Source organism: Urocitellus parryii, chromosome 6 (genome assembly GCF_045843805.1).
Source record: "Urocitellus parryii isolate mUroPar1 chromosome 6, mUroPar1.hap1, whole genome shotgun sequence".
Taxonomy (NCBI): Eukaryota; Metazoa; Chordata; class Mammalia; order Rodentia; family Sciuridae; genus Urocitellus; species Urocitellus parryii.
Window position 1 is genome coordinate 60,891,827 of NC_135536.1, and position 27,078 is coordinate 60,918,904.

General features: G+C 39.5%; 1 protein-coding gene across 1 annotated transcript in view; it reads right to left on the reverse strand.

The window, feature by feature from the left end:
- Nin (ninein) overlaps window positions 1–27,078 on the reverse strand; it is a 104,396-nt gene that overhangs the window by 42,660 nt on the left and 34,658 nt on the right. The window contains exons 5-14 of the mRNA XM_026391069.2: window positions 14,928–14,967; window positions 13,514–13,704; window positions 8,009–8,155; window positions 7,381–7,548; window positions 6,764–6,900; window positions 6,299–6,439; window positions 5,828–6,002; window positions 2,967–3,077; window positions 2,499–2,588; window positions 204–342 (exon numbers count right to left, since the gene is read on the reverse strand). Of these exons, the coding sequence (XP_026246854.2) occupies window positions 204–342; window positions 2,499–2,588; window positions 2,967–3,077; window positions 5,828–6,002; window positions 6,299–6,439; window positions 6,764–6,900; window positions 7,381–7,548; window positions 8,009–8,155; window positions 13,514–13,704; window positions 14,928–14,967 (1,339 nt within the window). The remainder of the gene's footprint in view (window positions 1–203; window positions 343–2,498; window positions 2,589–2,966; window positions 3,078–5,827; window positions 6,003–6,298; window positions 6,440–6,763; window positions 6,901–7,380; window positions 7,549–8,008; window positions 8,156–13,513; window positions 13,705–14,927; window positions 14,968–27,078) is intronic.

Below are 27,078 nucleotides of genomic sequence, written 5' to 3' on the forward strand. Positions count from 1 at the left end.
CATATAAAAATCAGATGGACATATTCTCATACAGACTTCAACAATAAGTGAAAAACCTGACCGCAAGTGAAACAGCTCAACATGAGAATTGACAAGGGCTTTTTTCCCTTCAGATTGCCAGTTTTGCAATTTCACATTCAGTCACAGTTCTTGCAAAGGTTAAATGCAAAGACTCTGAAAAGATAATGTCTGAATGTGTTTACCCTGGTCAGGCTCAATGCCGCGGCTATTAACATCAAGTTCTTCTGACAGTGAGTTCTTCAAGGGAAGCCTGAATGCTTTGCCTTGTGCACGATACTCTTCTAGCTCGGACTGGAGTTCATCCACTTGGTCTTGTAATACCTGGGGTTTAAAAACCCACACAAGTCTTAGAAGTGACACCAAAACACAAGCAACAATAACAACAACACACACACAAAAAAAAAAAACAGATGAATTGGACATCATCAAAATAGACACTTTTGTGCTTCAACAGGCACCATCAAAAAAGTAGACAACCCACAGAATGGGAGAACAGTTTTGTTAATTTCAAATCTGAGAAGGGACTTGTAACTAGAATATATAAAGACTATTATAACTCAATAATAAAATATAAGGAACTCAATATAAAAATATAAATATAAGAAATGGGCAAAGGACATAGGATCCTTTAAAATATCTTAAGAAATTTCTTAAGATACTTCCCCCAAGAAAATAAACCAGTAAGTATGTAAAAAGATCCAAAAAATCATTAAACTATTAGAGAAATGCAAATAAAAACAATGAGGGATGTCACTTCATGCCCACAAGGATAGCCAAAATAAAAAAGATACAGAATAATAACTGTTAACCAAGACACAGAGAAACTGGAACTCTCATACTGGTGGGAATGCAAGATGGAAGAGATTTGCCAGTTTCTCAAAAGGTTAAACACAGAGTTACCATATGCCTCAGCAGTTCCACTCTTATGTATATGCCCAAGAGAAATGAAAATCTATGTCTTCATAAAAATGGGCACACATATTTTCATAGTAGCATTATTCATAAAGCCCCTCAAAACTCAAATGTCCATTAACCAATGATAGATAAACAAAACACAATATATCCATATGATAGAATGTTATTCCAACATTAAAAGGAATGAAGTACTGAACTGAAACACTTAACAACATGAATGAACCACGAAAACATCATGCTAAGTAAAGGGAGCCAATCACAAAGGTACTCACATTATCTGATTCCATTTTTTTTTTTTTTTTTTTTTGTGAAAAGCAAAGATTAGGTAAATCTACAGAAAGTAGAACAGTAATGGTCTAGGGCTAGTGATCATGGGAGTGACTGTGGCTAGGTAGATCAGGGATTTCTTCTTGGGGTGAGGAAAATATTCTAAAATTGACTGTGGTGATGGTTGCACAATTGTGTGGATATAATAAAATACATTGATTTGTACATTTTAGATGGGTGAAATATATGGTATGTAAAGTTGTTTAAAAAAGTGAATAGACTGGGATGAATTTTATTGATGAATTCATTACATTTAAAGACGTTGAAAGCAAACAGTCCATTTGATTAGGACCAAGAGCTGTAACTTAATTATAAAAGCAGTAGAAATGTTTCTTTTCTCAAAAGTGCACGTGCACCTCCTGAGAAGGCAGCCCAGAAACAAGCTCATCAGGAGGGATCTGCTTTCCCTACCTCCGCTCAAGTGCAATTTTTATCTAAAGCACTTAGAACTCAGTTAACCTTGTTAAAATAGACTAGTATTTCTGGCTTAAGGGGGGGAAAAAATCCCAAATTCCTAAGCTTATGGAAGTTAATTTAGGAAAATAAACAGAGATTCTTCTAAAAGAGTTTTTTTTTTTATCTCTCCTGGTAGGTATTGGGAATAGTTTATTATAGAAACACTTGAATGGTTTCTGCTTCATTTGTTTTGTAAAAAAGGAACTTATTCAAAAATTAAAAAAAAAAAAGAAAAAACACAGGACAAAACTAAATTACGCCACATTAGGCTGCAATGATCAATCAAGAAAGGCTAACTTTGGAAAAAGCGCATCAACAAGGCAATATCATATTCCTCCACTTGGCATAAAATTATATTTTCCTCTAAGCACTAGAAACTTCTGACCTAGATAAAGCAGACCTAAATGCAGTTTGCAGATTCCCTGATGCAGGATATTGACTAACAATATATATATATATATATAAAATTTGTTCTAATTACTTTTACATGACAGTATAATGCATTTGACTCATTGTATACAAATGGAGCACAACTTCTCATTCCTCTAGCTGAACACTGACTAACAATATTAATAGCCAACTTCAACATTGGCTCCTTGAATCTTCACAACCACCTGATGAGTAGGTAGGTACTCTTGTTTTCACAGCCCTCTAGAGGAGAAGGTGAGGCACCCACAGGTTGAAGTGACCTATTCATGGTCATGTAGCCAAGAGGCGGTGAGCTGGGATTTGCATGCATGCCCCCCTCCTGCACTCACGTGTTCTCTCCAGCCACTCACCCTGCACTGCTGCTCATACTCATTTCTCATCTGAGTCAGCCTTTCTTCTTGCAGAAAGAATTCAGCACTGCTGGGATCTAGGTCACCAAACTAGAAGGTGAAAGGGCAAAACTGTCATTTTCCCCAAATGCCCTTCTTTGACCTATCACATACCTGTCACATACCAGTTTCTGTGTCACCCAGGCTCTTGAGCATGAGAGGAATGCAGTATTTAAGCAGAAACATCATCAACCAGAAGACAGGGAAAACATACAAGAACAAAGTGTTCAACTCAGGCAGGGATGACTTCTTGGTGGCAGGCAATGTTTTCCTTCATAACCACTCACTAAATTATATCCCTGCAAAGTTACAACTTCCTTTAGGTACCCAAATAATTCCCTAATAAAAATGTTCTTGGCATTGCTTCTGTTCTTTTGAATAAAGACACATTGGGCAGCCCATCAGGAAATCAGATTTAGACTGATTTACCTTTTCAGCTAACACATTGTCCAAATTTCGCTGAAGTTTGTTTGTCAGATTCTCATACTCTGCCAACTTCTCTGCATTTTCCAGAAGCTCATTTTCCAGGCGACTGTTTTCCTGAAGAAATTTAGAAAAATTAAATATGGCACAGATTAAGAAATAAGCAAACTGTTGTATCATTTTATATGAAGCATAAGTCAGTGTTCGCTATTAACAAAATTTGCCCATCTTGAATGGAAACGAAAATAAACACAAAAAAGTTGATATCTAAATCACAGCCCAAACGTCTGCCCTTTTTAAAAGAAATCTCATAGAACACGATGTCCAATATGTTAGCCAATAACAGTCACATGTAAATACCGAGTGCTTAAAATATGTACAAAGATGAGTCGTAAGTGTAATATATACACTAGATTTTGCAGAGCACAAATATATAAAATAGGTCAGTAACTTTTTTGTATACTGATTGCAATTTAAAACAATGCCTTTGAGATATTGGACTAAATGAAATGATTTGAAATTAATTTTACCTTTTAATGTGGCCATTTGTAAATTTGAAATTACATATCTGGCTTGTATTCTATTTCTACTGAATAGCACTGCATTAGAGTATTTTTTGAGGATGTTTATTATACTTATTAATGCATATGAATTAAATAAGTGGGTTTCACTTGTAGTGAAACTTAGGGAAATTAAATGAAATATTCTCAATGTATTGTCAAATGAAGGAAGACTTGTTACAAAGTAACTTGTCCAGCCACCAACAAAAGAGAACTCAGAAAAACTATAAAAAGTAGAGTAACTCTAAAATCAATTTTCATTTACTGGTATTATAGTTTGATTTATAAATTAATTTTGGTTTAAGGACATAAAAGCTATACATTTAAGTGGTTCATATTTATACATTTTTTTTAATGTTTTTTTTTTTTTAAAGAGAGAGTGAGAGAGGGGAGAGAGAGAGAGAGAGAATTTTTAATATTTATTTTTTAGTTCTCGGCGGACACAACATCTTTGTTGGTATGTGGTGCTGAGGATGGAACCCGGGCCGCACGCATGCCAGGCGAGTGCGCTACCGCTGAGCCACATCTCCAGCCCATATTTATACATTTTTAAGTTATAAAAAGATAACATCAACCAAAACTTACAAAAAGTTTTATTTAATTTAAAAGGATCTGTACATAAAGTACTTTTTAGAAAGATTTCTACTCACATTGAAAAAAAAAAAAACCACCAGACATGCTATTTGACATATTTTCTTCTCCAATGGTAAAGACTGATTGGAAGAATGTTATTTCCAAAGCACATTTTGCCAAAAGAATATGGAGCCAGTATATTTTTAACATATTCTTGTTCACACCCTCACATAGCAATATGGAGTAAAGAAAAAAATGTACTTGAAGCATTTAAAAAAAAATACTACCTTCCCCTAAAAATGCCAGTTCTATACTATAGCCTTTCAAAGTGTACCTAAACTTATGATGCTAAAATAATAAGGAACAACCTTTATGTATCAGGCACTGTTCTGGTACTCTGAAACATGCCTAATCAGACACAGATACTGACTACAGGGAACAATCAGGAGCTCAGGGAGAGAAGCAGATGTGGATACAACTATGATGCAAGAGTTAACTGCACTATGAAGACACAAGAGTAAAGGTAATGGGAATGAAAAGGTCCAGCCCACAGTATCAGGGAAAACAGTGAAGGAGCATAAAAGTGTTCTGTCTCTGAGTGCAGTGGGGTAGGGGCATGGTTCTGGGAGTTGCTGGCAGGAGCTGAGGCTAGAAAGGTATGAGGATGGGAACTCTTTCAGTGGCCTTGAATATGAGCACTTTTTTTTCTTTTGACAAAGACTATCAGCATGATTATAACTGATCTTTACGGTAACTGAATGGCCATATGAAGGTAGGAGAGATGGGGAAAGAACTGTTAGGGCCCATAAAATCAGCTAAGAAATCATGATGAATTCAGAGTCTAATCAGAGGCTAGGGAGATGCAGAGGAAGGAGATAAAACTGAGAGGCATTTCAGAGCATCAACACAACTTAGAAACTGATGAGTGATGATGACTGAGAATTTTAACTCCTGGAACTTATAGTGCATGGTGATGACATTGATTAGGGAGAAAATTCAGGAGATGAAAGAACTGCATGATTAGGAGTCATAATTGGCTCAGTTTTTGATGTACGGAGTTTCAGGAACATTTCATAACAGCAGCGGTAGCATTTCCAAAGTACTTATTTTCCAGATACCATACACATATCATCTGATATAACCCCCACTTCAAAGGGTAACTGTTATTATGGTGCCCATCTGTACATTAGGAAACAGTTTGAGTAATTTCAGCAAAGTATACACTGACACCCATGTCTGAGCCATGCCATCTAACTCTAGAGCTCCTGCATCATATTTTCCATGTGAGTCCAGTAAAGAGAAGGAAAGTCCACTCCTCCACCGAGAGAGAGAGGAAAGCAGGAAAGACAAATGAGAGAAGAGGCACATATGGAAGCTAACAGAAAACAGAGGCCTCTGTGTGGCAAGAGGTAAGTTTATCTGCAGAGAACAAGGTAGGTGGGCAGAGAAGGGGAAGTAGGACCTGAAGATACAGACAGGCTAGGAGGACCAGATACTGGAATGAGGGTGTCAGTTAAGTGCCCAACATCCCTGAGGACCCAATACAACACTATCAGCACACCAGAAGCCTGCATAACCCTGAAATCCAGGGTCCTAGCAGGGTCCCTGCCATGTCTGGATCATGACATGGTGGGGCAAATGTATCAGAGTGAGCCCTGTGTGGACTAGCCCTCTCAGAGCTAAAGCTTTGCATGTGGCAAATGCAGAAGGGATCCCAGCCTTTAAAGAGATTACCTTTAAAGAGAGGGCGAGGCGGTCCCGAATGTAGTTCTCCTCTGTTTTTGCCTTTTCGATTTCCTGTTCGAGTTCCAAGCGCTGCTTGCCCACCTGCTGCAGGATCTGCTCCCTCTCTCTTCGGAGTTCATTTTTTAAGGCTGCTATACGTTCCTTGTACTCTTCATCCAGTTTTCTGTAAGGAGGAAAAATTGACAAGCATCCATCAGATCCCCTGGAGTTCCCTACGTGGATCTATCAAACATTGGAAACAGAGTTAATGAGATTGGAAGCATTTTTGAGAAAATATCTAATGTGTCTTGCTTTCTTTGAGGCTTGACCACATCTGAATCTCTGCAGCCAGGTGTGGCCCAACAGGCAGGCGGGCGGGCAGGCAGGCAGGCAGGCAGGCAGGCAAAGAATCCCTTGCTCTGTTCTGGCCCTATGCCTGGCAGGTGGGAAAGGATCTGGCCCTTGCCCAACCATTCACACCTAAGGTTGTACTCATTCCGCCGCTCTATGGCCGCATGGTGATCATCCACTTCCGAAGCCATTAGTGACTTAAGTTTCTCAGCCTTGTCCAGGTCTGACCGTAGTTTCTCTTTTTCTCTGACCACTTGATCAACTCGTTCCCTAGAATCAGAAATACACTGCGTTAACAGAAAACTATTTCTAAGCAACAAGTAGACCCCAAAGAGCTCTTATCTGGCTTGCTTAATACAAAAACAAAACTAAGACAACCAAACCCCACCCCAAACATAAAGCTTTTCCATAGTTCCCTTCAAAAGCCTACATGCCAGACTAAGTTCCACCTCATTTTCCTACAGTTTAAGGAAGATCTGTGCAATAGATATGGAGGACTAGTCACATTATGCACACAGAATGTAAAACTGTTTACTGGACTTGTTGGACAGGTGGGAAAGGGAACGGAACAGGAGAACCTTCCACTCAACTTACAACAAATGCCGGATCTCAGCCTTAAAGCTGGCCAGAGCTGCCTGGTGAATGCTGTTCTTGGTGACCAAAAGTTCATTTTCAAGAGCCAGTGTCAATTCTGTCAAGTTGACATTTCCATCAAGGCTGAAATCCAAGGCCTGGAAATCAGAACAGCACAATTTCAAGACAAACCATAAGATCTACCTTCTGAAAGCAAAAAATGTAAAGGTTACATAAACTTGGAGAACTGAATACAGCTTAGATATTGGGCAATTACATTTCTTTAGAAACTACTTCAGAATAATCTTCAATCCGGAACAGAACAGTTTTTTCCTAAAGAAAATATAACATGTTTATTTGTTTCTCTTTAAAAAATACTGATACTATAAATAAACACAAATAATAGAGCTCTCATCTTTACCAGCTAGAGATCAGTTAAGCATATTTCTCATGTCAAAAACTCTGGGGTTAAAATTATGGAAAGTAGTTAGCAACAGGGGGGTAGGAAAAGTTACCTCTTATCTGAGAGCTTGTGAACAGAATAATCATTAAAGATAAATCAAAATGAATCAAGAGTTTCAAAAAAAATTGAAAGTTTCCAAGATTTGCCATTTTTCCTCCCATTTTAACTGCCACACCTTTAGGATCTCCTGGCTGTTCTCAATGCCCTCTTCCTGCCAGGTGTCAAGTATTCTCTCTACAGATGCATGGCCCATCCCATCATCCAGGCAGGAGAAGACCCGAAAGCCAATGCTACTCGTCATCGCCGATGGGGTTGTGGTACGACGTCCACTCTCATCAAAGGACTGGAAAAGAGAGACTTCAGCAAGCTCAGCTGTACTCCAGGCATTTCAACTATATGCTGGTCAAGACTGAAACTGGTCAGTGCTGACCACAGAGAGCAGAATTTAATTTGTGCTGCTAGGAAAAAATACTTCATGCAGTGCCTTTGATCTGTGTTCCCAGGTGAGCCAAGACTACAAAGCTTATCAAAAACAACTATTTTTGACATAGATGGGCTGTCCCTCTACTTAACACCAGGTTTCTCTGACCCCGAGTTGACATCAAGAGACATAATTAGTGGCCTTCCCACTCTGTAATTTATGGTCATTTCTCAAACCCAAGCTTTCTTCCTGACAGGTTAGTCTTTCTTATTCTCCTTTTGCTTTGCACTCTCTCTTTGGCATTTTACTTCAGTCAACAGATTAATTAATTAGAAATTACTAAGTGGGTTCTAGCTTGCACTTATACAAAGAAAAAGCTTACCTGCATGGAGAGGTGCCTTTTCAGCTGTCTGTAAGGAGTAGAGGCTGATGGAGTAAGGGATTTTCCATTTTTAAACAAGCCATAGAAAAAATCTTCTACACTCATTGTGCCATTGGGATCAAGATTATGAAATACTTCTTCAAGCATCTGAAAGAGAGTCATCACATATTTTAGATGCTTCACTGAAAATAACATAAGGCCTAGGATCTACTTCTGGCCAACAGAAATCAACACCACTGTTGATTCTAAGACTCCAGAAATATAATTATGTCCCTTCACTCTCATTTCAACTAAATGCACTTTCCTTTCCAGTATTGATATACCTTCCCCCTCACACAAACTAAATAAAATTCCATTTTCAACATCTCCATAATTTAATAGAATGTAGCAATTAACTTTCTTTACTCCTAGAGTAGGCAATCTTTAATGATGCCATGTACTTGCAAATTAAAATTTTACTTAAAAAATAAAGATTTAGCTTCCCAGCATTATAATAGTAGAAATTAATAGGACATTCTTCATACCTGCAAACTGTGGTGACTCTAAGTGACGTTTGGCTTATATAAAAATTTGAAATTGGCTCACTAGCACAGCATAATTTGGTCTGGGAGAGATCGTAATGACTTAAGAGTTCGGGTCTGAAACCCATACTTGGAGGTTAGAACCTTACTTGGAACAACACTGTAGGTGCTGGAATTTTGTTTTAGCCCAGAAGAGACAAAGATTTGGTGAGACAGGTTTTGTGTGTGTTCCAAGAGATAAAAGACAAGGAAGCTTCAACTGACTCTTACACCCTCTGAGAATAATCAAGTGGTCCTCATCATATAACAAGGGAAACTGGACCCCAGCCCCATCCAGAGGCTTGCCTTGGAGATGGTCTGTTCCTTAGCCTCACAGGCAAGGGAAAGGGGAACAGAGCAGTGTGCATCATTGCAGCCCCAAGAAACAGATTAAAGGCAAAGATCTCCTATTGGAAGTCAGTGTCCCTTTATTTTATAGGGTAGGTTTTTTTTTTTTTTTCTAAAGGAAAACACCTCCCATGAACAAAACAGAAAGCACATGGGGTTCTTATTAAAATGCAGAGTTTGCTATAGTAAGTCTGAGAGAGGGGCCTGAAATTCTGCATTTCGAACAAGCTCCTAGGGGAAGCCCAGGTCACTGAGTAGCCAGATTCAATAAACACAAATTTACTCTTGTGGCCTTAAAACTTATAACTAAGTCCATTCTAACATAGGCTTAAATTCTCTGTGACACATCCTCAAATTTTTAATATTCATTTCTTAAATCTGAACTATTGCTATGATTTGTGTCATCTCATGATTGATGTTGTTCTTTATGTAAGTGCTCCAGGCATCTCTTTTATCTCAATGCTCCCCCCCACACACACCCCTCACACCAAATAGGAAACATCTGTCTCCATTCTGGAGAGGACTCTGAAACAAGGAAACTATTCTAAAGGGTGGAAATCTTTGGAACAAGTAACAGTTTCTAACAGAGAATCTAGTAATCAAATCCATGGAAAGGCATTTAGGACAAGCTGCAGAGGCTGCCAAGATCCCTTAGCTTTTTGGTCATTCTCATAAACCAAAAGAACACTCTCCGATATCAGTATGGAGGATCCTCCAAAAACTAAAAACAGAACTACCCTATGATCCAACTACATACACCACACCTCAGCATTATCCAAAAGTGTCAAAGTCAGCATACTATAGTGACACATGCATTCCCATGTTTAAAGCAGCACAATTCATCATAGACAAGCTACAGAATCAGCCTAAGTGTCCTTCAACAGATGAATGGATAAAGAAAATGTATATATAGTGAATGGAGTTTTAGTCAGCCATTTGCAGGAAAATGGATAGAACTGGTGAATATCATGTTAGGCAAAATAAGCTAGGCTCAGAAAGACAAGTTACACATATGAAATATGACATGTGGAAACTAGAGGGAATAAAGGGGATCTTATGAAAATGAAAGGAAGACCATTAGGGAAGAGGAAGAGGATCAGGGGGAAGAAGAAGGGGAGGGCAAGAGAAAGTCCTGGGGACTAAAATTGATCAAATGCATAAACAAATATGCCACAATGAAAACCATTGTTCTGTAGGATTAATATTGCCAATAAAATATATATATATGTGTGTGTGTATTTATTTATTTATTTTAAAGAACACTCTCCTGTAGGAGGAGAAGGAGGAGGAGGAGGAGGCTTTCAGAACCATCAAACAAAAGTTATGATGAAATCCAGGTGCCCTGACCAAAGCTAGCAAGGCACATTTTACCTTAGACCCACACTGCTTGACCTTGTGATGTTGGCAAAATCAGCACAGCTTCCAGGTGGCCTAAACACCCATCACTTACTTGGTCCATTCAAATTTGTGGAGCTGGTAAATCCTGCCTTTTTTTCTTTTTTAAAGTTGGGGGCAAGTAGGCATGTGGTACATAGAGAAGTGAATTCCGAAAAGGGGGAGATGGTCAGGGATGAGGAGGAAAAATACAGGTGAAACAAGCAACTGGGTACCACCTGTGCATGCAGGACCCACATCTAGAACTGCAAGGACATTTTTGCTCCCCATGATGCATTGACCAGATCTTTAAATAGTTAGATGATTTTCCAATGTGTGAGTTAGGAAATAATGTACCAGGATAAAGATCAAAAACCCAAATATGAGCAGAGGCCCAGAAGATGATGGAGACAATGGAGAGGGTGGTTTTAAGACATTGGAAAGTGGTGAGAACTCACTGGACACCTGACTGCATGTCCTTCCCAAGGAGCCTACTACATCTCATGGCCTGCAGAAGGGGGCAAGATCTTTGGATTTTTAAAGGAAAATCTCCCAAACTTAAAGTGCACCACACAATTCAATTTTTAAAACCTTGAGCCAGCCAAAGAAAATGACTTTGGGATTAGATGTGGCATCTGGGATGCTGGTTTGCCATCTCTACCTCTTAGTTGTCCTCCCTTCTGGAAAGCAAAGTGCTAGTTAGAGCTGTAAGACAGGGGCTCCAGTTCCCCCTCAAGACAACAGTGGGCAGCAGTGACCTTACTGTCTTTATCTATACAATGAAGGGGTGACTAAAGCTCAAATGGCTTTCAGTTGTGAAATCTAGGATTCCAAGTGGCATGTTAACAACATCATCCTTAACTCTCAGCTCCTCTGTGGCTTAGAGCAAATCATAAAAAACACTACAGAATCGCACAGTTTTTCTTTAGGAGAAAAAAAAAAAGAAAGAAACCACTAAATAAAAGTTCTGTTTAATAAGCAATCCTTTATTCATACTCAAACCAGAGGAAAAAAATCTTTATTTCTTCTCCCAGGTTTTGGGAACTCTACCACTCTTATATAATGACTACGGTTTATTCCAAGAATTGTTTTTGGATAAATAATCCAAGTTTGTGCAATATTTCTTGGCAAAAACAACCCCAGGTTCTGGGTACTGCACTGGTTTATAAATTAGGAGGATGGTTGAATTTTATGGCTCAAGAATCACCATTGAGGGCTGGGGTTATGGCTCAGTAGTAGAGCGCTTGCCTCGAATGTGTGAGGCACTGGGTTCAATTCTCAGCACCACATAAAAATAAATGAATAAAAAAAAGGCCCATCAATAACTAAAATAATATTTTTTAAAAAGCCACCATTGAAAAATAAATCACCACTATATACATGAAAAAACGTTCAACATCACTAGCAATTAGAGAAATGCAAATCAAAACTACTCTAAGATTTCATCTCACTCCAGTCAGAATGGCAGCTATTATAAAGACAAATAACAATAAGTATTGTTGAGGATGTCGGGAAAAAGGTACACTAATACACTGTTGGTGGGACTGCAAATTGGTGTAGCCAATATGGAAAGCAGTATGGAGATTTCTTGGAAAATTGGTAATGGAACCACCATTTGACCCAGCTATCTCTCTCCTTGGTCTATACCCAAAGGATTTAAAAACAGCATAGTTCAGGGACACAGCCACATCAATGTTTATAGCAGCACAATTCATAGTAGCTAAACTGTGGAACCAACTTAGATGCCCTTCAATAGATGAATGGATAAAAAAAAAATGTGGCATATATACACAATGGAATATTACTCAGCAATAAAAGAGAATAAAATCATGGCATTTGCAGGTAAATGGATGGAGTTAGAGAAGATAATGCTAAGTGAAGTTAGCCAATCCCAAAAAACCAAATGCTGAATGTTTTCTTTGATATAAGGAAACCGATTCATAGTGGGGTAGGGAGGGGGAGCATGGGAGGAATAGACAACTCTAGATAGGGCAGAGGGGTTGGAGGGGATGCGAGGGGGCATGGGGTTATTAATGATGGTGGAATGTGATGATCATTATTATCCAAAGTACAGGTATGAAGACATGAATTGGTGTGAATATACTTTGTATACAACTGGAGATATGAAAATTGTGCTCTATATGTGTAACAAGAATTACAATGCATTCTGATGTCATATATAAATTTTAAAAAGCAGTCAAGTAGTGTACAACGGCTACATATACAAGTGAGGAAGAAAACATTAAAAATAAAATAATAAATTTTCTGCAAACCAGGATACTGGGAAGTTTTTGATTATAAATTTCTTTGGAAGAGGGGATTAGGAAAATACTACCACTTCTGGAGTGAGCAGAGAGCAGGGTTTCAAATATCATTATATTCAAAGACCCCAAAGCTACGACTGTAGCCCTAACCTCTAACTCCCTAATCTTTATTTTTAGCTTTTTGAAAGACATCTCTTGGAATTACTTACATACTTATGTTTCACAGCTATTCATGAATTCAGTCCTGCAGAGCCCTTCTTAATTTTTCAGAAAATGTAAAGTTTGAAGTGTTACCAAGTGAGACTCTTTGGGTGGCTCTTTTAAGATTCTGTACTTTCAAAACAACCAACTTACCCTTTTCCATTTCCTCATGACCAGAAAATGGTAATGACCCCTGGTTGTGACAGCTAACCCAAAGCTCTTCTCATACAATAGGCAAAGGCAGCTGAGACCATCCTTAATTCCCAGCTCCTCTGTGGTTTAGAACAAGTCATATAAACTTTTCCCATATATTGCTCAATCTGCTTAAGGATCCAGGGATGGCATTGAGATATTCTGTCTAAAAACCTAAACTTAACAGCCTGGCTTTCAAAATATTCCCCCAACTTAAATGTGTGAAACTCTCTGCTTAATTTTTCCTCCATGCTTTCCCATGTGTTCCTTTGTGATTGACAGCTTCTAACATCATAGCTCAAAGAGATAGGGTCTGATAGTCTCATCTAGGGTAACAGGTTTAGCACTGTAAGGGGTACACAGTATGCACAAAGTATCAGTTTTTCTTTCTCATAAAACACTATGAATTCCTCAAAAGACAATATCTTCAAGAATGACTTCTTAGGAGGAAAGAAAATAGTCTCTAACAAGCTGCAGGAAGCTATGGTATGGCTGTCCCTGCCTGTGGCCAGCTAGGAGCTTATCATCATTATTGTTCTTGAATCAAAATACACTGCAATGCTTACCTCTCCATCAACATTCTGCAAACCATACTGCTCGCAGATGGAGACCAGCTTCTTCCGGTTCAGGTGACCATCTCGGGTGATTCCCAGATCATCACAAACCTCCTGCAGTTTCTCCTCTATCCAGTCTTGGGGAGGGGAAGACCCACTCTGTGAGGCAGTCAAGTCATCTGGGTTCCAAAACCGTAGCTGGCCTGAAATCAGAGAGCACACAGTATTGTCTCCAAAGGAAGTGCAAAGAAAGAGTGAGTGCCTATTCTCAAAAAAAAAAAAAAAAAAAAGTACTTTTGAAAATAAATATTGTATTTAAAAAGTTGAATATTATAAGAAATGTTGGCCCCCTTCTTATTTGATCCTGATGTTCCAACATAAACTTTTTTTTTTTTTTTTTTTTTTTTTAGAACCAACAGGTAATTTTTTGCTCCATGGCAGTCAAACTGAGTAAAGAACATCCTTCCTATGCAGTACCACTCATAACGCTTTATTCCAACTAATAACATCAGAAGCTTAGGTGGTCATCTGATCACATGAGAAGGCTGGTTGAGAGCTACCCTAAAGTGTTCCAGGCCCTGAACAACTATAGGTTCCAGTTTTATTTCTACTGTCTAAATACTAGAGCATCTTTTACTAAGAAAAAAAAATTCATGATGATCATCTCAAGATTTGCCTCTTTCCAAAGTCTGCACATAAGAATAATTCTGATCTATAGAAAACAAATAATCCAACTTCAAAGAATTACAGGTTGCAAGTTCCAAGTTCCTATTATCGGTAATATAAAGGGTAATTTCTATTTGAAGACAGAGATCAAACTACTTACTTAAATATCAAGAATATTTATCCTCTATTAAAAATCCCTACTTCTAAATTGTCCACTTACATATTAGAGAGTCTGTAAAGTTGTCACTTAAACATGAGATAATCACTAGCACAATTTTGTGTGCCGGAAGAACGGAGATCTAGAGAGAACATGTTGTAAACACATTTAAGCACAGTTAATCCCAGATAGGTAGTGAAGTGGCTTGAGAGCTTGTCAGCTGGACCTCAGTGCCACCTGGTGGTCAGAGGATCAATTGTGTTCCAATGCTTTTTATATACATTTGAAATTGCAAGGGATGCATATTAAAATGCTATTTAGGTTAGGTTACTATTTAGGTTATGGCTGTTCAATTAATTAAAAGGCTTGTATCAAGAGAAATTAGTCACATCATAGTTGCTATCCTTTTCATGATGTTAAAAGCCAGGAGTTTAAAACTATGAGCTATCAACTGCAATTGAATTTTCTGTGGCTTCTGTTCCTAATGTTTATTCTCAACTAGCCTCCAGCATAAGATGCGGGAAAGTAGGGTATGGGAAGTGCTCTATGAATGGCAGCCCAGCCCTCCCCTCCCCAGCAGGTCCCCACATGCTCAGCTCTTACCTTCTGCTTCGTACTCCTCACCGCGTTGCGTCTTCCAGTGCTAAGGAGAACAAGAGATGATTAGTGTGCTTTTGAAATTATTCAAAAAGAAATCCTAGCTTTTCCTAGACCAGATTACATTCTGGCTCTGAAATCATCATCTGGGTGGGCCACATGATTTTAGGGCCTGCCAATGCTTCTATCCAGGAGGGCTCTCTTCAGTTAACCAGGTGACTCCTATGACACTGAATATGGTCTTCTGCAGACTTTTATAAGGATTTGTCCTTCTCATCTGGGAGGTAACTTATTCAACAGCAAAAGCTATCAAAACCCATTAAATTAAGCTGAAGTAAATATTCAGAATCCATTAAGAAAACAAGATTTTGTACACGCATTTATGAACTTCTTGTTCAATAAATGTGTATTGAATGCTTATTTTTATGCTAGGTCTTAGTAATGCAGTCATAAAGAGAACCAACACATTTCCTGCCTCACAAAGTGCATATGCTAATGAGGACAAGCTGACAAGAAAACAGGAAGTACACAGGAGGATGTTTTAAATGCTGTGATAGGGAGGGAATTTCAGGATGCTGTGATGATGCCTACATGAGACACTTCAGACTCACTAGACAGGGTAGATTTCTTAGAAGAAGCAAGGTCTAAGCTGAGACCCCCAAGGATGAACTAGAGAGAGTGAAAAAAGGCGGCAGTTATTGTTTGCTGAAGCAAGCGGGTATGAATAAGCTTTGTGTGCCTGTGGCACAGTGAGCAGAGAAATGCAAACCAAAGAATGGGAGGCTAGAAAGCTTGAGCTAAATAAAATATATATTACCAGTAAATTTCAGTAAAAGTAGTAAACCTTATCTGAATTAGACCATTTAGCCATCTTATCATGCTATGTTTCTACTTTTTAGTGAGTCTTCCCCAGGGTCACAGCATGTAGTTTATGTACTGGCAAAACCACCCAGCCAAAGGCACAAGTCAGGACCAAAATCCACCATTGCCCACTTTACAGATCTTCTTCCAACCAGCTGCAAACTTAGGTCTTCAGTGGCTTTGGCCTTTCCAGCCAGCTGCCCAATGCTCCCACTTCTACTGGGAGGTTTTGTGACCACTGGCAAAAACATAACTCTGTCAAGGTAGTTGACTTTGATAACAAAAAACCAGCCCATTCTCTGAGGCGGCCAAACTATCTAAGATGAATTAATTTCTTTGAATCCTGAAATAAACTGAGCAGTAAAAACAGGCCTTGTTGCCACCTGTCTCCAGACCTGGATTCCTCATGGCAGATGGAGTGCCACCTGAAAAATCCTTGGTTTAAAACACTGTCTTTCAGTAGTTTGTTCAAATTGGCCTGAGCTGAGGTTCTTCTTTTGGGCCACCTAAGCACATCTACTTCATTCTCCACACTCCCTGTAGTTCTCTGCTTTTAAATGAGGGTCAAGTAGCTACCATGATTTCATAGCTCCTTATTTCACTTACAAAAACACTGAAGATAGCACAGATTCAGGAGCTGGCCTAAATGTAAACCTCAAATTGACAATGCTCAGACAGAGTGTTCTTGTCACACAGAAGGCACCAAAAGGCTATAACTCCAAATGAGTATGTTCACCATGGCTCATTCAGGTTACAATTGAAAGTCACTAGCATACAAAGGGATGATGATGAATCAGTAGATGTGATTTTTTCACAACAACAGTTTTATCAGCTCACGGTGATAAAGGCAGGTGGTGTGCAAGGCAGGGTGGGAACAAGGGGTGAGTGGCAGAATCAACAGTCCTCCATGGATTTCTTTACTTACTGCTGGTCAGAATTCAACTGTATTTTATATATGAAATTTAAATCAATAAAGCCCCACTAGTAAAAGTATCTTGCCTGCCTGTCCCTCCATATTTATTTCCTATCCAACAGAGCAAATTATTTAAATACTCACTCTGCTGTGGTATCCACAATTATGAAAATTCATCATTCAACATTTGAACACCCTAGAACTAAATCCATTAAACCAACCTATAACAAATCAAATATGGTTTATGATCTAAGAAGTGTAGGTCAAAATAAAACCTCTCAAACCACAAATGAGAAGATTTTTAACAGCAGACACTGATGGGAGAAATGGTAGGAGATATGTTATCACTGCACCCAAACCAGAAAGAGAGTTCCAGCTGGGATTCCTACTTAGAAATGTGCAAACCTGCAAGGAATCCTTGGTAACACCTTCTAAAGCAATGAATTATGTGTTGTTAAACAAAAGTTGATTTATTAACTTTGTTCATTCACATCTTAATTCATTTTAAAATTGAGTTCAAAGAACTAAGGTGCATAGAATTTCTAATATACTGTTTTCCAACATATCACCATCTATGGGACTGTGTGCATATTTCAGGTTGACAGGGACAGTGCGTGCTTGCTGGTTTCTTTCTTCAATTCTCACTCCCAACTAATAAGAGATTAAGTGTGGAGACCACAGCATAGATCTAGGAGCCAGACTGCCTGGCATCGAATCCTGGCTTACCTATCAGGTTGACCTTAGGCAAGTTTCTTGACCTATCTACAAAATGGGAATAAAGTAGTATAGTACAGATTTCACAGAGGTAATGGGAAAGGGATTAGAATTGTGCCTGTGCAATGTAAAATTTTTATTTTATTGGCCAGGTGTGCGCATAATAGACATGAAATTTATATTTGTAGAAATATTTTTCATTACTATGTTTAAACTTAAAGTAGGGGCTGGGGTTGTGGTTCAGTGGTAGAATGCTTGCTTAGCATGTGTGAGGCACTGGGTTTGATCCTCAGCACCACATAAAAATAAATAAAATAAAGGTCCATTGACAACTAAAACATATTAGAAAAAAAAAACAGAAACTTAAAGTAGTCTTTTGGGTAGGCCTGAGGATGTATGTATTCCCCTATTCATATAAGAAAAAAGTCAAGCCTCCAGCAGAGGTGTGAAGAATATTGACCATTCACATAAGAAGCAACAAAATTAAATAAATTTGGGGAAAGGTTTATCTCAGTACCAATCAAAGTAGTATAAATTTAAACCAAGAAATCATAATAGTTTGTACTAAATTAGCAAAAGATAAGTTTAAGATAAAACTCCTATTACAACTATTATAGTTTAAAATAGGCCTGTTTAAGATGAATGCATAAAGAAACTGTGGTACATATACACAATAAAATATTACTCAGCTCTTAAGAAGAATGAAAATATGGCATTTGCAGGGAAATGGCTGGAACTGGAGAATGTTATGCTAAACAAAATAAGACAGACAACCCCAAGGAACCAAAGGCTAAATTTTTCTGATACGAAGATGCTAATTCATAATAAGGTGGGAGTGAGAATAGAAGTATTTTGGATTGGAAAGAGGGGAGTGAAGGAAGGGGAGGGAACATGGGGGTAGGAATGACAGTAAAATGAATCAAACATTATTACCCTATGTGCATATATGATTACATGACCTGTGTAACTCTATATCATGAGCAGCCAGAGGAATGAGAAGTTATATTCCATTTATATATGTCAAAATGCATTCTACTGTCATGTAAAACTAATTAGAACCAATAAAAATATATTAAAAAAGAATGTAAACAATAGATTTGTTTGTATATTACTTGTAGCAATGTAAATGGGTATTATTCCTTTATTAATGAAAATGGCATTATGTGTCAAAAGCAATAAAAATATTCATACTCTTTGACCCAATAAATTTACTTGCTATCCAAAGGGAATAAAATCAAAGATTGAAAGCAAAAAGCCATAGGCATAAATATGTGTATTGTAGCACTTTTTGTAACAATATAATATTGAAAACAGCCTAAATATTCAACAATAGGGGCATAAAATATAATGATACATCATAATGTAGTCATTAAAAAAATAATTAAGAAACCGTAGGAACATGAAAAAATCCTAACAAATGAAAGAGCATAACAAAAATGCCATCTACCCTATGGTTACTGCTGGCAAAACTATTTACACAAACACACAAAGACTGGAAGGAAATAGAGATAATAAAAATAGATACATTTTGGGCCGGGCACGTTGGCACACGCCTATAATTTCAGGAGCTTGGAGGAGGATCGTGAGTTCAATGCCAGCCTCCACAAAAGCGAGGTGGAAGCTATTCAGTGAGACCCTGTCTCTAAATAAAATACAAAATAGGGCTGGGGATGTGACTCAGGGGTCTAGCGCCCCTGAGTTCAATCCTTTGTATACAGCACCCCAAAGAAAAAATAGATACATTTTGGTTGAGGAACCATGGGAGACAATTTTCTACTCCTTCTACTGTTATAAATGCTGTTGATGCAATATAAATAGGCATGACTTTCATTCTTTCTTTTGCCCAACTGCCTTCAAGTTCTCATTAAATTAACTCTTGTGACTTGGGGATGGGGATGGAGGAAGGAAGTTCTCCCCTTTGGTAAGTCCCATTCTGCAACACCTGCAATGCCATCCCGTCTTGTGACAGAGGGAGAAGTATTGGTGAGAGCCTGAATGCAAAGTCTACTAATGCCAGTGCCCCCTAAGCTTAGTGGCAGGTAGAAAGATCTGAGACACTCGCCTGAGACTTGTCTGGGGGGACTGAGACTATCCCCCTTGAAATAGCCCAACCCAAAGTATGGTACAGGTTTTGAACCCCAGGCAGCACCTTCACTTAAAAAAGTCTTGAATAAACTCTTGAGGCAATTGGGGGTGGTGAGGTAAGGGGTGATTTAAACATATTCTGAAGTCTAGGGGAAACAGTTTCCCAAGCACTTCTCCCACAGCCCTTTGTAAGAAACAGGAACCATCCTGCTAGGAGAAGCAAGCTTATGCTAATGGCCACATTTTCATTCCAAGACCACCTCAGCTGGAGACGAAATTTATTACTCAGATATGATATATGCTATGCTTCTCCTGAGTCTCCACTAAGGGTCTTCTCCTTTAACAAGAGGGAGGTAAGCACATGGCGGCTGGAAGTTTGTTATTAAATTGCAATTTCAGGAGGTGGGGTGTGTGTAGGGGGGAGATCCAATTCATTCACAGCTCATTTATTTTCATTCTCTTTGCCTGGAGCCAGTTATTCCCATTAAAAAGCTGGGGAAGGAGGGGAGAGCAGGTTAGAAGGTTGGGGGATTAGATCATTCAGCTACTGAACAGCACCAATAAAAGGAGGCATCATTCTGGAATCGGGTCCTTTAATTGCTGATGGTTTCCCCAGCATAGTGAAAGCTGGCAGGTGGCCTCTAGACACTGATCTGCCAGAAGCACGGAAGGGATATAATCATGAAAATCTTTGGATGAGCCAGGCTGAAGGGAGGGACAGTTGCTGGATGCATTCATGAGGAAGGATTTTCCATTTCTTCCCTTGAAATCCTAGGTAGCCTCTCACTGGAGAAAGAATGGCTATTAATGTACTTAAACATTATTCTGTAGGACTCTAGCCCCTCCCAACTCTGTGGGCAATGGATAAGCACAGGGGCTTGGCAGAGAGACTGTCTGGTCTGGCTTAACCACTTCCTGAGACCCCTCCAGTACTTCATCTGCCAAGTGGGATGACACTCTTACATACTTAGGGACATGGAAGCATGTGCTTGGCACTTAGGAAAATCAGCTATCATTACCGTTTCAGCTGGAACCATGATGTGGTTAGGCATTTGGACTTCAGAGCTGTACTCCTTGGGTTCATTTTCACCTTTGACCTTTACTGCCAGGGTGACCTTGGGCAAGTTACTTAATCTCTGTGTGCCTCAGTTTCCTTATGTATAAGTAACAATACCTATCTCCAAAGTTAGGCTGCATTTTTGGAAAGCACTTGGAAGAGTGCCTGCTATGACTTAAGCACTAAGCATTTGTGAAGTAAATAAGAAATACAATTATGAATCCTAATGGGATGTTCAAAAGTAGGACAAGGGCAGAAGAAACAGCAGACAGACCACAGTCAGCTGTAAGAATAACTCAGAAGAGACTCTTTAAAACTACTGTTTTGATATGTTGATTGACTTGATTTAATCATCTCACAATGTACACATATATTAAAACATCATGTATATTATAAACATATAGAATATGTACATTTATGTATGTTTCATCAATTCTACCGTAACAAACCAAAATCTACAGTTTTGACATGGTGATTGTGATAAAGCAATCAACTTTGATTTAATTTAGGATCAGAGCCTCCCCTGGAGACCTTCGCCTACAGACAATGTCCCCTGGGCTGCCACAGCTGGCAGGGACTGTCCTGTGCTTCCTCATTACCATGCCAAGTGTACTGGTCAACAGCCCCATTGAGAGAAAACACAGGAGAGAGGGTCAGAGGTTGCCCAGCCCTAAAATGTCTGCTTCAGAAAGCAGTCCCCAACCCCCCAGGAAGGTAAAGGGAGCCCCTACGCTCACTGTGCATCTCAGTGTCATGCTGGTCATTGTGGCTGGCTCTTGGGTTGTCTACAGCTGGACGAAGGTGCCCTGCACACTTTAGTCACATAGACGACACCAATTTCAGGAAATGTTTTTTTGGAGAGACACCTGCTTTGGTGGACTGCAGAGCAGATGGCTTGAGTTTCCTCAGATCCCCAGCTTCCAGCCCCAAGGCCGGGCCAGCATCTGCAGGCTTTGGATCTGGTGCGGCCCCTACCCACAATAGCCCAGTTGCCACCCCCCACACGCCATCTGCTCTAGTGCAGACCTTTGTGCCCCACAGAATGTACGGCTAATTAAAATGATTATGGGGGCACACACAGGGCTATTCTTTCCCGGCAGAGGTTGCTTAGCTGATCTCAGCAGCCCCAGAGCATGAAGCAGATTCTTTTTTGAACAGGGAGGGCCTTGCAAGCCTGAAGAGAAGAGGAAGGAAACTTACTAGAATAGCAAAGGTCCCCAGAGAAACTGAGCTGGAATATCCCTTTTAAAAGGGGAGAACATTTAGCAAAATGAGTCACTGACAAAAAACAGCAATCTGTTTAGGGAGAATGCTTATGATGAAAATTTTAGGACTTTTTAGTACACAGTGTCGGTGGCATGGTTCACTCATAGTTCTACATATTTATAAAGTCTGAGTTGGATACTGGAAGCTAAGTGTGCCCAGGAGGCTATTATTGTTTCAACAGGACACACTTTTCCCGGGACTGAGACTCATTTCCCACTCTGCTGCCTTTGAAGGCAAAGGCAAAGGAGGGCCTGACAGCTCAGCTCCCAGTCTCTATTCTGAACTCAAGGACAAGCTGCTCAGTGGCAGGCTGTCACAATCAGAATGCAAATCAATGCCTTAATCTTTAAAAGCAATTAAATGCTACAAGTAAGTGCTGGGGATAACAGGAATGAATGCACAATTTTTAAATGCATACACATCCTACTACATTGCCAAAAATTCTTTAGTACTGCGGGTGTATGGAAATGTAGAATCGAAGAGTCTGAGCTGTAAGCCTCTTCTGCTGTCAAGGTTGGGAGACTGCTTTAGCTTATTGGATTTCAAAGTCCTCAAAGGGAAGGGAGACATTTTTATATCTTTCCTGCTCATCAGAGTTGCTCAATGGCTAGTTAACACTATTTTTCTATGTGGAGCATAATTAATAGGAGAGTTGGAAAATGCTTAATTATTATTAAAATTAATTTGATTTGTTATCTAATAGAAAATAAATATTAGAAATTGTTGATCTGGCCAGGTATAGGGGTGCATGACTATCTATAATTCCAGCAGCTTGGGAAGCTGAGGCAGGAGGATTGTGAGTTCAAAGCCAGCCTCAGCAACTTAGCGAGGTCCTGAGCAACTCTGTGAGACCCTGTCTCTAAATAAAATACAAAATAGTACCAAAAAATTAATTAATTAATTAACTGTTCTGGAAGAAAGTGGGACTAGATTCCAAGGGAATTCTTTCTGGGATCAAGTCAGGAAGACTCACTGGGACACGGAAGTCCTAAAGTCTTGTGTATGTGTGTGTGTGTGTGTGTGTGTGTGTGTGTGTGTGAGAGAGAGAGAGAGAGAGAGAGAGAGAGAGTCTGATTATAAGCTTCAAAGGGGCTTCTCAGATCACTTTCAGGTAATCTACAATTGCATCTTGAATGAGTGTTTCATTTCTGGAAATAGCCAGATGATCTAATCAGACTAAAGAAACATAAAGGCAAGGACTAGGATGTCACTAATAAAAATATCCAAAAATCCTAGCTGGGCGTGGTGGCACATGCCTGTAATCCCAGAGGTTCCAGAGGCTTAGGCAGGAAGATTGGGAGTTCCAAGTCAGCCTCAGCAATTTAACAAGGTCCTAAGCAACTTAGCAAGACCCTGTCTCAAATTAAAAAAATAAATAAATAGGGCTGGGGGGGTGGTTTCAGTGGTTAAGTGCTCCTGAGTTCAGTTCCTGGTACCAAACAAATAAATAAAACAAACAAACATCCTGAGGATGTCACAGCATTTGATGGGGTAGATGGCATAGTAATAAACTGCTTGCTTTGTCAAAGACTGGAACAAAAAATGTTAACATGGATAAGGAGAAAATAGATGTGCTTCCACTACAAAAGATCTCAGCAGAAATTCTGTCAGTTAAGAAGGGTTTGCTCCATAATTAAATATTGACTCTATACAATGTAAATGAATAATTCATAAAGTTTAACTACAAAGTTATGCATATATGAAAATGAACATAAGGGGAAGATAAGTTAGTTTCACACTTCTTAAAGAAGTTTGACTTTTTGTAGGGTAGCAAAGTCAGCTTTTGGTTTTGGTGTGGGTGCTTTTCAACAACTTCCATCCCTATCCTCTCACCCCTGTTCCAACACAACACCTGAATCCACTTGTCCATCCTTGGGCGAATGTGGAAATCAGCTTTAACTTTTTCTCCCAGGTTCTCGCTTAAGTTGCAGTGTGTGAGCCAACAGTTTTAGCTTACACTGCTACTGTCTACAGTTGAAGAAATCATTGTTTATGGACCCTTGTTCTTGATAAGAATCTTACTAGACCTGATCTATTCCCTGTGGAGGAAAACAGTTAACAAGGTGTCCCCTGTTTTCAACCAGGACAGAAAGCAAAGTGGCCCTGCCCCAATTGTATTAATTGCACAATCATTGCACAATCTTTCCTACCAAGTCTGAAGAATACAGAATAGAATAATTGAGAATTTATTTTCTCTTTTCCTTCTTTCCATCTACCTCAAAAGAAACATGAGCATAAAATTCAAGGTCAGTTCAGTAGCTCCTGCATACAAAAGGAGAAAAAATGCTCATTTCCAAACCTAAAAAAAAAAAAAAATCTCACTTCTGTTTCTTAATGAAGTAAAGCACAAACAGCTACTATCAAAACCTTCTCATTAATTGCACCTCAGTTTGGAATCGAGAATGTGTCCTTTGTTGGGTTAATTCAAAGTAGATTGTCCTGTTGAATTGACTTGGGTGAAAATGACGTCACGAAAAAAGAAAAATCACCACTTTTCTTTCAATACTACCCAGAAGAGAGGTCAGATGCCCAAGGGATCCATTTGCCACATAAACACACTAAATTGGAAGGCAAATGCATGTTGCAGCCTGCCAGTGGGACCTACCTGTCACTTGTGAATTAGTGCATTCTGCTTCAGGGTTTCCAAATGAAATTCTGAAACACCACACTTCAGTGTTGAAAATTTAGCTAGATTACAGCAGTCTTTTCCCTACAGAGGGCTTTATTGCCTTGTAAACTAAACTTGGTAGGGGAGACATGCTTAATAGCTAGGTTAGATAGTCTCTGTTTCAGCAGGAAAGAATCAAATTGCCTGATAAAAGCACTGGGGGAGGGAGAGGAGGCAGGATGGAGACTATTAAAATGTTTACAATTTATGTCAATGCTTTAACATAGATGTACTGAAACAAAAGTCAAACATGATCAAAAACACCTTGTAACAAGGTTTGTTTTCATATGATCTGTGCAGGGAGGGAGCTACCCCACAGTAACAATGTGGGTTCTCACCCACAGCAGCACATCACAATGGTGCACAGTGAACAGTCACCAGATGAGCTCCGAGTTGCTTGCAGCTAATGAAGCCTGAAGCTTCACATGGGACTTACATTAAATATAAATATAGTTGCTTCAAAGCAATCTCCATAATAGCCTCTCTCATGCTCATCTGCATTTCTATACGTTTTCCTGAGTGGGAGAGAAAGAGTGGAGTTATAGGTAGACTGCAGAGAATTATGACTGCTGAGAATTACTGATTTTGGTTTTGCTTGTGGGAAAATGTCTGTCAAATAAGGATTCAGAAAAACACTGGGAATCACTAATCCAGGAGCCCAGGAACAAATTCCTGTCACTGATAGCAACCTCCCTTACTATGGGGTAGCCCTGGAGGGCAAGGAGGAAGAGGTATTGCTTTTCAGATAAATACCTCACTTACTGTGATGGGATGAGTTCCTAACAGGAAGCAAGCCACATGGGGACAGCTTTTGACAGCTGTAACACTGCTTCATCCTACTGCCCACCCTCTGCAAGTCCTCAGGTAAATAAAACTAGTATTAAATTCAACATGGACTAAAATTAGTTTCTTGTTGCTGGGTGTGGTGATGCACACCTGTAATCCCAGTGGTTTGGGAGGCTGAGGCAGGAGGATCAAGAGTTCAAAGCCAGCCTCAGCAAAAGCAAGGCACTAAGCAACTCAATGAGACCCTGTCTCTAAATAAAATACAAAACAGAGCTGGGAATGTGGCTCAGTGGTCGAGTGCCCCTGAGTTCAACCCAGTAACCCCCTTCCCTCTAAATTAGTCTCTCATTGCATAGACCTCCCCTCTTTTAATTTCTGACAATAGGTTCAGGTTTTGGAACTGTCTTCATCCAGAAACTCTGGAATTCCTTCCAGATACTATAGGCCTAAGGCAAGCCAAGAATCTTACCTTCACCTAAGCCAGGGCCCAGGAATCAAAGGAAACCCAGGACTTAACTAAGATAGCTGTCTCTAGCTGCCCATCTGGTTATTCCTTATAAAATATTTACATCTGGGAGAACGAGGCCCACACCCTCCTTCATTATTGCCTGGTTGGGTGGGCCTGTGCCTCCCAAAATGTGAGCTTCTGTTGGCTGACTGAGTGGCTCTCGATTGCTGAGGCTAATGCAGTAACCGGCCAGGAGGAGGTTGCACATTCACACAGGGCGAGCAACAGGAACGACACACTGACAAAAGGACAGTGTGAGGCGTTGTGTATCAGCAATGGCATGAGTATGATCTGCATCCAGGGTTGCTGCACAGGGCTGGGATTTGCCCTTTCGACTGCCAAAGGGAATGTTGAAAATGCTACATGAGAAGCTATTCATTTTTTTAGAGATGAATTGTTTTGAAAAATGATAGGATCCACTTATAAAACACTTCATTTTTAGGCAAGAAATAGGTGGTTGAGCTTTGGTTTGAACACTCCTTTAGCAATAAAAAAAGGTGGGGTGGGGAGCAGGACAAGAATGGTTGAACACGCTATCAAAGCAGGATTGCTGAGAGCAGAAATCCAGAGAAATGACCCTCTCCAGGCCTCTATCTGCAGTTCTATTGAAGGAACATGGAGAAAACTACAGATTCTGTATATAGCATCAAGAGGTCACACCCAAGAGGTTTCTGGAGGATAAAGGGAAGCTATAGGATGTTGGGGCTGGAATGACTCTCCCAATATATCCTTTACAAGCAGAAAGATTGTACCCAGGCTTAAACTTCGGCTCTTCTTTTTGTTTATACATGAAACCAAACTTTCACTTTTTAAGTAAATCTCACTAAGAGTCCAGTAGATAAGATAATAAGGAAATAAGAAATGCAGTACCAGCAATGGTCAGATCTGCCCAAGAACTTATTGGATATCATATCAAAAAATAAGTAACCACTTAATCTCTTAACCCCAAATAATAATCTCTTGAAAACAGTTGGAGAACTGGGAAATTAGACTTAAAAGTGGCTTTCAAATAAAACATATCCACTAAAGTGTTGGAAACATTTTAAACACCCCCCCCACCCCGAGAAGCATCTCATTTATTTCATACTACCCAGAGTCATGAAGCAGACTTTATGTAGTAAAATGATATTCTCCCTGATGCAAGACACACACAGTGTTATGAACACTGCACTCCTTGAAGTATGCAAATTACTCGCCTCTCTGAAATTGTATATGTGAAGTTTTGTGCGTGTGAGTATGTGTGTCTTCCTGGGAAAGGTCTCTATCTGGATTTTCAAAGGGACCTGAGACAAGGGGAGA